The sequence below is a fragment of the Phyllobates terribilis genome, unplaced genomic scaffold (assembly GCF_046119375.1).
Source record: "Phyllobates terribilis strain yellow unplaced genomic scaffold, ASM4611937v1 Scaffold_3__8_contigs__length_932513732, whole genome shotgun sequence".
Taxonomy (NCBI): Eukaryota; Metazoa; Chordata; class Amphibia; order Anura; family Dendrobatidae; genus Phyllobates; species Phyllobates terribilis.
In genome coordinates this window covers 756090242-756100644 of record NW_027362763.1, presented here as the reverse complement: position 1 = coordinate 756100644, position 10403 = coordinate 756090242, and the positions used below count along the sequence as shown (strand labels likewise).

Below are 10403 nucleotides of genomic sequence, written 5' to 3'. Positions count from 1 at the left end.
GTATTTAAAGAGGGTTTCTCCACAAAATGAATTGAAAAATTAATGTAAATTAAAAAAAAAAATGCTCTAGAGTAATGCATTCCAATATCTATCTATCTATCTATCTATCTATCTATCTATCTATCTATCTATCTATCTATCTGTCTGTCTATCTATCTTCTATCTATCTACAGTGGAAACCCGAAGTTTACATACCCTATATAAAAAGACACATGTATGTTTTTCTCAATATCTGACATGAAATCAGAATACATTTTTCCTGTTTTAGGTCAATTAGTGGAAACTTCACACTAGACCTCAAGCAGCTTGGATTGTGGCCTCTCCCCCCTTCCCCCAGACACTGGGACCTTGATTTCCAAATGAATATTGGAACTCTGGGACCTTGTGGAGTGTATCAATGACTGCCTTCTGGGCATCTGTCAAGTCAGCAGTCTTCCCCATGATCGAGGAGCCTACTGAAACAGATAAATGCTTCGGAAGCCTTTGCAGATGTGTTTTGTTAATTATTCTAATTTACTGAGATAATGACTTTTGTGTTTTCATTGGCTGTAAGCCATAATCATCAACATTAACAGAAATAAGCACTTGAAATAGATCACTCTGTTTGTAATGACTCTATATAATATACGAGTTTCACTTTTTGTATTGAAGAACTAAAATAAATTAACTCTTTGATGATATTCTAATTTAGTGAGATGCACCTGTATATATTAATAGAAAATGAGGTTTCAAGAGGATCTTTTACTATTTTGTTCATAGATACATGAACTGGATACACAATGTAATAGTGGCTGCAGAGTGGAATAAAACTTTTTTTTAACTAATTTTGCCTCTCTTGGCACCTAATGAGTTAACTTTTTAAAGTCCATGTGGGTGTTATCAGACGGTCTTTACTGGGGGGGTGGTTTTTCTCCCTGTATGATACTGAACAATCATAAGCAGCCAGCAACACTCAAATGAAAGACAGTGTGTGAGATGTGAGGATACAGCCCTGATCTCCTCCTCTAACCTCCTACATGAGTCAGTGTGGGGGAGGGGCAGTGCAGCTGAGTTTAGCTGTGTCATATTACAAAACCTTCTATCAGCTCTTGACTACATTCAAATATCTGCAACGCAGAGGAGAAATCAAAAGGAAAAGTTTTATTTACTCTGCAGTCACTATTGCATCTTGTGTCCAGTTTACCATGAAAAATTTAGTGAAAGGTCTCATTATAAGAAACTCCTGCTAAGAATACTAATTACCGGTACCACTGAAATGTCCACTTGGTGTATCTGTAGCACCCCGAGAGCTCGGCTGCTACAGGGGTATTGCACCTCAAACCAGAGGTGTGATATTCCACTCCCGGGTGAGGATGGAGTGTGGACCAGGACTCAGTAAGCTGCATGCACCACACACACCCCATTTCCGAGGGACAGCTCAACGGTGCTCCCACAAGACAGAAGTGCAGGCACGACAGCATCTGTCCCTGGCTGGAGTGGGGAGGGGAAGGAAAACCCAGTGGTGTAGGAGCAGATAGGGGTGGGTCTCTATTCATAGGTAGGAGCCCATTGGTTGCAAGTCAGCTGGGCTCATACATAGAAAGGGAGGTATATAAGGTGGGCAACATCTTAGAAGTAGGGACAAGACGAGACAAGACAAGTGAGTCAGAGGAGAGGAGTGAGAGAAGGAGTTCAGCCAGAGAGGGCTGACAGGGAGCTGTGGCTCAGTCTGGGCCCAGCTCCACGAGACAAGCCTGGAGTGGAGGCCAGAAACAGCAGAGAGAACAGGAACAGAAGAGAAAGGAAACAAGGAACAGAACATTAAGAGAGGCCCAGAGACATGAGAGAAGAAGGAACCTCATAGGCCCAGGAGATTGCGGGTGACGGGTTGGCAGAACAGGGTACCGGATCCCAAATTGGTGGAGGCGACTAATCCTCAGCCAAAGACCGGCGGTCGTGACTATATCTCGGTGCGACCCCTCACTACACCTACCAGGAAGGCACACCACATAGGGTCAGGGACGCAGAAATCAGCATACCCAGAGAAGGCCCGAGGCAGCCGGACAAACGTAGAGTCACTTGTGGGGCACGGCCAGAGAAGGGAAGAGAAGGGAGCCCTGTGCCACGCTCTGGAATTGCCTGGGAGTTGGTCGAGCCCCTTGCCTGGTGGACGCAGCACGGCTTGGGCAGTCGTCGCCGGTGCCGAGGTGACTAGGACCAGTAAAGAACTGTGAGTAAAGCATTGGAAACTGCAATCACACGTCTCTGTGCTTCTTCGCCGCACCAGCACCACCAGTGCTGGGACGCTCATGCACCATCACTCCCATCATCCGCACTAACTGCCCTGAGGCTATACTTCTCCCGTGGGCAGTCATCCCATACTTGGCTGCGCATACAACATCAGCCTCAGTGGGCTGCATCGCAGCGGCGGTCCCCACTGACCGCAATCCACGGGTGGCGTAGTCGGACAATTATAATACTACTAAGTCTGCCACTGGTTTGACCACCCTGGGCACGGACCGGGTCATCGCCACGGAGACTACAACCCCCAGCGATCCGGCTCCGGGTATTCCCCGCACACACGTGCACGCACAACACAGGCCCAGGGGGCGAGTCATATCCAGACCATGCAAGTTTCAAGCTTAATCAGGGCAAAGTCATCATCTATTGTGTTTATTGACATGGAGGAAGTTTCCTACGTCATCTACAGGTTGCCAAAGCAAAGAACATGTGCAGTGTCTTTTTCCTTTTGTGGGCAGAGGAATCCATTTTGTTCAGCATTTGCTCTGATTCCCATAAAACTTTTGGGGTAAATATTTTGGAATAGCTTTACAGAAATCTGTGATTAAACTGATGGCCCCAAAAGGTAGAAATATGCACATGCGCAGAAAAAATAGATTCTGGTGACAGATTTTCTTTAAAGAGGACCAGTCAACACGTGGTCTAAATTGCCACTGTCAGTGGTGGGCCGCACTAACTTGGTCAAGATGATCTGGATGCCACAATTGCTATATGTATTGCATAATTCTCCAATATGGCTTCCCCAGAGTTATTTCCTTAAAGTAAACAGCATGTTCAGGGACTTAATCTGGGGAAAACAAGCTCCAATAATTAAACTGGAAACTTTGCAAAGAGATAAAACAATGGGTGGCCTTGCTGTCCCAAATCCGTGGGTTTATTATATGGCAGCTCAGCTCCAGCACATTCGTGGGTGGGACGACCCTGGAGGGGGAGGGGGGACTCAACGTCTTCTACTCCAATCACATTTTAAATCACTCAGACTCTATGGAGCATTGGAGGCTCACAAATTTAAGACACCCTCTTGTAGAACCCCAACTACGCTGTTAATACACAAACTTTGGTGGGCAGTGGGGAAATTACAGGGGATACTAGGGATCTCACAATTTACATCACTGTGGGAAACGCCATGGCTCCCTAACCTATATAAATTGGAAGGGTTTAAAAATTGGAGTCTAAAAGGACTAGAAAGATTCACTCATGTTTTAGCGGGAGATTCACTCAAGGAGTTTTCACAGATACAAAATGAATATGGACTGCCCAACACCGAATTTATAAGTACCTTCAGTTACGACATGCATATAAGGCAGAGGGTCTTGTCCTAAATAATGGAGTTCCTCAAAATGCTATAATACAGAGAATGGCTAGATCACATCATTCTGGGGGCTAATCTCATTGCTTTATAGGGGTCTGCTGGACCTGGTATTAGCAAAACACCCCATAAGATCAAAAGAAAAGTGGGAGGGCTTGATAGGCCCTATTGAAGAGGAGCTGTGGTCTGAAATACTGGAAAGAGTTCCCCAGTTATCTCTGAGTGAGTCCCATAGATTCTCCCACTTACAGGTGCTGCACCAGTCATATAGAACACCCCAATTTCTCCACGATATAGGGCTTCGACCAGACTCCCTATGTGCTAGATGTAAAACATCCCCAGCTAACATGCTTCATACGATGTGGACCTGCCCTGCTCTGGAAAACTTCTGGCGGGATGTAATAACGATCATTGATAGAACATACTCAGTCGATTCAGATCCCTCACCATTAGTATGTATACTGGGATATATAGAAGATCTGAGCACTGACGAACATGGCAAAATAGCGGTGGCACGCATGTTATACATGGCTAGGAAACTAATAGCCCAACATTGGTTATCAGAGCAGGCGCCCACGGTGACAGAATTTATAAATAAGATTAATTGGTTATTAAATCTGGAAAAAAGTATATATCTGAAAAGGAAGGCCATCTCTAAATTTGAAAAAATATGGGCTCCATGGATTGACTGCTCCGGCCTAGCATCCAGAGAACTGCATAGATTTCGACTTGGTCTGCTATGATTGATATATAGATTACTTGACAGGTGCAAAATCCTACATTGGGCTGCTTTAGACATGTGTATAACTGCTCCAAAGCAAGAGTTAGATACCCCTTAATACAATTGTGACTATTCATACTGTAAGATTGTTAATTTGCTGTGGACAGAACTGTGGAACATTTAACTCAAAATGTTTTGTTTGAAAGGGCAATGTGTTGTGGGGAGAGGGACAGAATAGGGACTGGATCCCTTCTTTGGTTGGGTTGTTTTATTTATTTTACTGTCGTGTTACAAAAAAAGTTTTAACAATAAAAAATATTTGATTTAAAAAAGATGACCAGTCAGTTCTGAAGCATCTTTTCTTACAGCTCTGCGGTTTTCCATTCATCTGGTTGTTTTTTTCTTGAAATAAATTTAAATAAAATAAAGTAAAAAAAAAAATATATATATACAGGCGTATAAAATTCAAAGGTGTGGCCTTATGGAGTCTGGAACTGTCATTACTGATTGAGCAGCGCAGGGTAGGCTGGCCACTGTACAATGGCAGGAGCATTGAATACTGGGAACTGAGTGAAAGGAAGCTTCGTCACCTATAGTGCTGGCAGAATGCTGATGAAAAAAAAACACTCTTGAAGCAGGTGGCAAGTTACAGAGCGTGAGAATCAGGACAGCTACTCGTCTGGTCTGTTGGTCAAAAGCAGTTTTACCTTCTTGTGGGGAATGAGGGTAGCTAGACTTTGCTTCTCTACAGGTTTTGTGTGAAAGGACAGGTAGGCTTTACATTTTAATTTTGTTTAGTTCCTAATTAATAATAATGCAAGAAACACTAAACCCAGAAAAATGTATAGTCAATACACATATTGCTTGTCTACATGATAGTACTGAACATATAAAAATAATTATTGTCGTTGTCATCCCTCCTTTTTTCTCTTTTATTGCGTTTACAGCTTATTTTTCCAGGTAGTGATGTATTTATACTGCAGTCACAGATAAGCACGGCACTTCAAAGCTTACCAGCCCCTACACCAAGCTGGAAATAGGGTTCTTTGACACAGGTTTTGTGTAAGTCATTGTGGAAATCATTCTAGTTTCCCATGCATGTAATGACTTTTCTTTATCACTGATGATAGGGAAGATTGTTTTCTATCTACACTAGTACAAGATTTTTCATTTTCTGTTCTTTGTTCTGCCAGAAAGCTTCATTGTATATCGGCAACCTTTAAAAAAAATGGTCCGTTCTGGAAGAGCTTCTCTCTCATTGCTGATTTGATTTGGCCGTGTTAAGGAAGAGTCAGGACGGATCCTCGGACGAGGATCGAACGCAATGCTCGGACTGGCCGGCGCCTCTCCCGATCCAAGCGTGACTGCTGCATAGAAATACATGCTGAGCAGGGTCGGACTGGGGTGCCAAGGGCCCACCAGTAACCTACTCCAGGGCACCACTTTTCAGCTTCATGCAAATGTGACATTATCCTCAATCACAATCTATATAACAATGAACTGGGTAGATTGTAAATTAATAAGATTCTGCCTTTGTCTATACATAGTGATTCAAGTATATTGTGCTAAGTACTGCTTATATAAGAGGGTGGTGGCCCACTCTTGCACAGGGATCCACCGGGGGATTCTCCTGTTCTCCTGTTGGCCATTCCAAGCCTGGCTGCCACGCTCAGGTCGGGAGAGCCATCGGCCAGTCCGAGCATTGTGTTGAGATCTTCATCCGAGTTATACAGCCATCTGAATTTTCCTTTAAACTGTATAATTCCAGTACAGAAATATAACAAAACAACATGGTGTTAGCACTTTTTATAGCACGGGAGTTTTGGGTTCAAAATGGGGGACATCCACCCAGCATCGCTTTTTAACCCTTTGACTGCTGGAATCAGACTGATTGCAAGCAAGCCATTGAACAATGACAGGCACTGTGCATACTGTGAAGTGAGTGACAGATAGGTCATGCACCTAATGTGCTGGTAGAATGCAATGTGAATAATGCTGGCTTATGGCTAGTTACAGATCATGGAAACTGTGAGAGTTCATGGACAAATTTAGATATATTCTCCAAAGTAGAAATTTTGTGTGGCATGAAATCAGCAAAAACCATGCTTTTACACTTGTTTTAGACAAAATGATATGTACATTTTAAAAGCTGTTTTTTACATGGATTACCTTTAATCATCTGTATTCTAACATGAGAGATAATCATAGGTGCTTGCTTTATTTTTTACCCTTAAAATATTGAAAGCAAAAACTTTATTAAGTACATCTATCATTCTCAGATGCTGCCAAGCTATGACTGGCAGCATCTGGAAGGGGTGAAAGGACCTGCCCCAAGAGAAGACTCTGAAGAAACAACTAGTTGCACTACAGATTTTTACAAAGTATTTAAAGAGAACCTGACAGCTGGTACATTCAGCCTATTCTGTGGGCAGTGGGCAGCATGTATCAGGGACTGTCTGTAAGATCTCAGCCTGGTATGTCTTCCTCTGAAACGCTGCCAGTGACCGACAGGTCTCTGCCTATACGTGCATGTTGGCAAAGACCTCTTAATCCAGGGCAGCGGGTGGGGACCCGCCTATCTGACTAGTCTACCACATAGATCGATTCCTGGTGGCTATTAAAAGTATATTTTTCTCTGAAATGCCACAGCGTTTCAGAGTCAGGCATGCTTGACTGAGATCATACAGCCGGTGCCTGATACATTCTGCTCACGGATTAGGCAGCATGTGTAAGAGGAAGCAGTAATACCCTTGAAGAGCCCTTGCAGGATGTGGCATTAGTGGGGAAAGACTGCCATCTGCTTGCCAGGCGAAATCAGGTGGCACCAATTTGTACCGGAAGATTTGCAGGGGGAGCAACTTCATGTGCTGGACCTGATCAGGTGACTCTCATGAAAGAGTTCCTGAGTATAAAAGCCCTGCGCACCAGACAGACAGACTTGGCGCCAGGGAGAAGAGTGGAGCAGATGCGAACCAGGGATGGCGCCGAGGCCAGTGTGACAGGCCTCAGTGGGAAGTCTATGCCACCAAGGTGCTGGTCACTGCCTGACAAGGCCCAGGCTACGCCCGGGAAGACCCAAAGTTCTGACTACGCTGGTCAAGAACAAGATCTGCGTCCTATGCAGGTCAAGTCCCAGAGACCAGACGCCGCCCGTCAACAGCCGAGACCAGTCCTTTTTGCCCCAGGCCCAAGAGACTTCCACCAATGGTCAAGTAGCGAAAATCCGCAAGGAGACGACGATTAGAGAGGTCTGCAATTGCAGAGGGACAGTACGAGTGAGCAGGGCCGTTGACGCTCCCCCAGGGCTGTGAGGTACTCGGCAGCTGGGCCTTTGGTTGCTGGTGTCGGGGATATCACGGTGGCTGGCCCGGTCCGTGGCCCAGGGCGGTCAACCAAAAAGAAAGGGGGGTTTTGGGGGTTTATATGGGGTTTTGGAATAGTTTGTGACGCCACCTGTGGATTGCGGCTAAAGGTAGCCACCGCTGCAGAGCAGTCCTCTGAAGCTGATGTTACTGCAGCAGGGATGGTATGGCTCTCCACAGGAAGAGCTAGTTCCAGGGCAGTGTAGGGGTTGTTGGTTGTGCTGGGTGTTGTAATGCAGGGGGAAAGATGACGCTGATGAAATAATGGACGGAGGCAGTGCAGTGCAGTCATCCGAGTCTTTACTCACAGTTATTAAGTTCCTCAGGTTGAACTGTCCAGCTAACAGCCTCCCACGTCACGCTGCATTCACCAGAACGAGTGTTCAGCTCTTCCTCAAGTAGTTTGGGAGTACCTGACGGAACCCCACTTTCTTGTGTTTCTCTCTCTAGACCGTCTTCACGCTGGGTCTTTTCCCTCCTGCCCTGCGCTTCCCCACTCTCAGTCCCGCTCGGGTGCTCTGAAGTCCCTCCTATCTCACTGTAGTTCCCGGACCTGCTTGACCCTCATGGAGATTAGAATGAGGCTTTGGCAACTGGACTATATAAGCCAGAAGCCTCCGGTTTTTCCAGCCGAGACTTGGAGTAACACGACCAGGGGCCGGTCTCCTTCTTGTGGCCTACGATCACTCTGTCTTCTGACAGATTCGGGGCGTACGTGTGCCGTCCCGCACTCACCGTACCCCCTGGGATCCCCTTAACAGAACGGAGCCTACTCCTCTGCTCCCGTCCTGGGCCTCTAGCACTGGGCCCCACTTATGGAGCAGAGCTCCTAAAGAGACTCTGCTCCCTGACTGACTGACACTCTCCTCTGTTCTGCCACCCTAAGATGGCTTCCCTTTTTATATCTCACTCTATAGTGCTCCCCTAAACTGCTTCCTCCACCCACACCCACTACTGGTTCCCCCCTACCTTTGGGTTCCCCCCACTCCAGCCAGGGACAGGGATCAACACTGCTCATACATCTTGCCCCTCCAGCCGGCCTGGAGCAGTGTAGTGTTGAATGTGAGTGTTGGGGTTCCGGGCAGCACTCCCTCCTTACCTGAGAGAAGGAGACACCACACCTTTGGGTGAGGTGCAGTACCTCTGTGGCGACTGAACCCTCAGGGGCGCCACACCGTCACTTCCAGCTATAACATATGGTACAAGGGTCGGCCGGGATTAGGACAACAGGTTGGGAGGGGGCTGGTTGGTGCGTGGGAGGCTCGTCGAACTTTATTAGACTACGTCAGAATGGCTTGGGGCCTAGCGGGAAAACCCGGTGACCCCTGCTAGGGCCATACCTACATGAAGAACTTACGTGGTAACTCCTGTGAATGGGCGTACCAACTCTGTAAAGGGAACATTAGCATTATATAGTGAAGAACTTTCATTGTTATTTCAATCTTATCATTCTTTGGTTCATTGTTAATTTGATTTATAATCACAAATTATTTAAAATTACTGTAAATTATTACTGCATTTAAACAGAATTATACCGTTCACTGACTGTTCCTGCCTTGTGTCCTCTGTGCGTTGCATCCAGACACCAGCATTACACATGCATCAGGTGTCAGGTTCAATTTTCTTGAGAAAGTGTCTTTAAAGATTATTCTTGGGTATAGGTTTTCACACATTATGATGGAGGCGTAGGCATGCAGGAAATCAATAACACAATCCTTCAATTTCAGGTATGGTTAAGGGTCCCAACTCTGGGTCCTTCTAATGGGTATTATTGACTTACTATAGCATGTTATTGCCATAGTATTTTTTAGTGCACACAATCTTGCATGTGTTTGTATATATCCACTGTAGGTCTATGTTTTCATCTTTCTACTTGTCCATCTAAGTAGTTGATGTAGTAATGGACATTCAGCAAGTACGGGCTTATTTTTGAGAACCTAATATGTGAATCCTCTCCTTGTTTTTGATAAACAGGCGCACAGGAATCCTCTTATATCCACGTACCCATGTCAGTGAATGGAATGCCGTCCAGGTCATTTCCTACTGGCTGTTCTGTATTTTTCCAGATGTTTTCACCGTCTGCATAAAACTCACTGCTGATGATTTAGGGAGCTGAGAAACACAGTATTTAGTTCTGAGACATCCACAGAGAACAAGGGAGTAAATATTGGGAGAAAATGTCTCTGGTTGTTTATTTTGTGGTCATATTCTTATGTCTTGGATTTATGGATCAAGAGGCAAATGGAGCTTTCATGCAGAAATTGGCAAAGAAGAAACTTTGTGCCGACAATGAATGTGTTTGTAAGTCTGCCAAGAACGTAAATTTTGAATGTATTTATTTTTTAGATTATGTTACTGGTGCTTTATATTCTCCTGGATCAGTAATCTCTTGATAAATCTTCTGTGGTTTATTACCAGACCTTTGTTTCTTTTTTCTTTCAACTGCATTAAAATTGGATCTTTCTAATTTCCCAGTTTTAACTTTAATATCTATGAGATTATTTTCTTTCTTATTTTTCCTGTTCAAAGTACAAAATAAAAATATATCTTTCTGAGGTTACATTTCTTATGTCTCGTCATGTCTGTGTGTTTGGAGTAAGATTTCCATTTAGAGTATATATGTGTACAGTCTGGACCTAAGAGCCTATGGAACTTTATTATTTTCCATTATTTAACTACATTAATTATTTTCTTTTCTTTTTCACTGTATGTACTAAAGATATTACTTATT

The 10403-nt window shown here is 44.6% G+C and overlaps 1 protein-coding gene across 1 annotated transcript in view; it reads left to right on the top strand.

Annotated features, from left to right (window-relative positions):
- Positions 1–9721: 9721 nt before the first annotated feature.
- Positions 9722–10403, top strand: part of OTOR (otoraplin) — a 37006-nt gene continuing 36324 nt past the window's right edge. Inside the window, exon 1 of the mRNA XM_073673330.1 lies at positions 9722–9973. Coding sequence (XP_073529431.1) covers positions 9850–9973 — 124 coding nt within the window. The 5' untranslated portion in view covers positions 9722–9849. The remainder of the gene's footprint in view (positions 9974–10403) is intronic.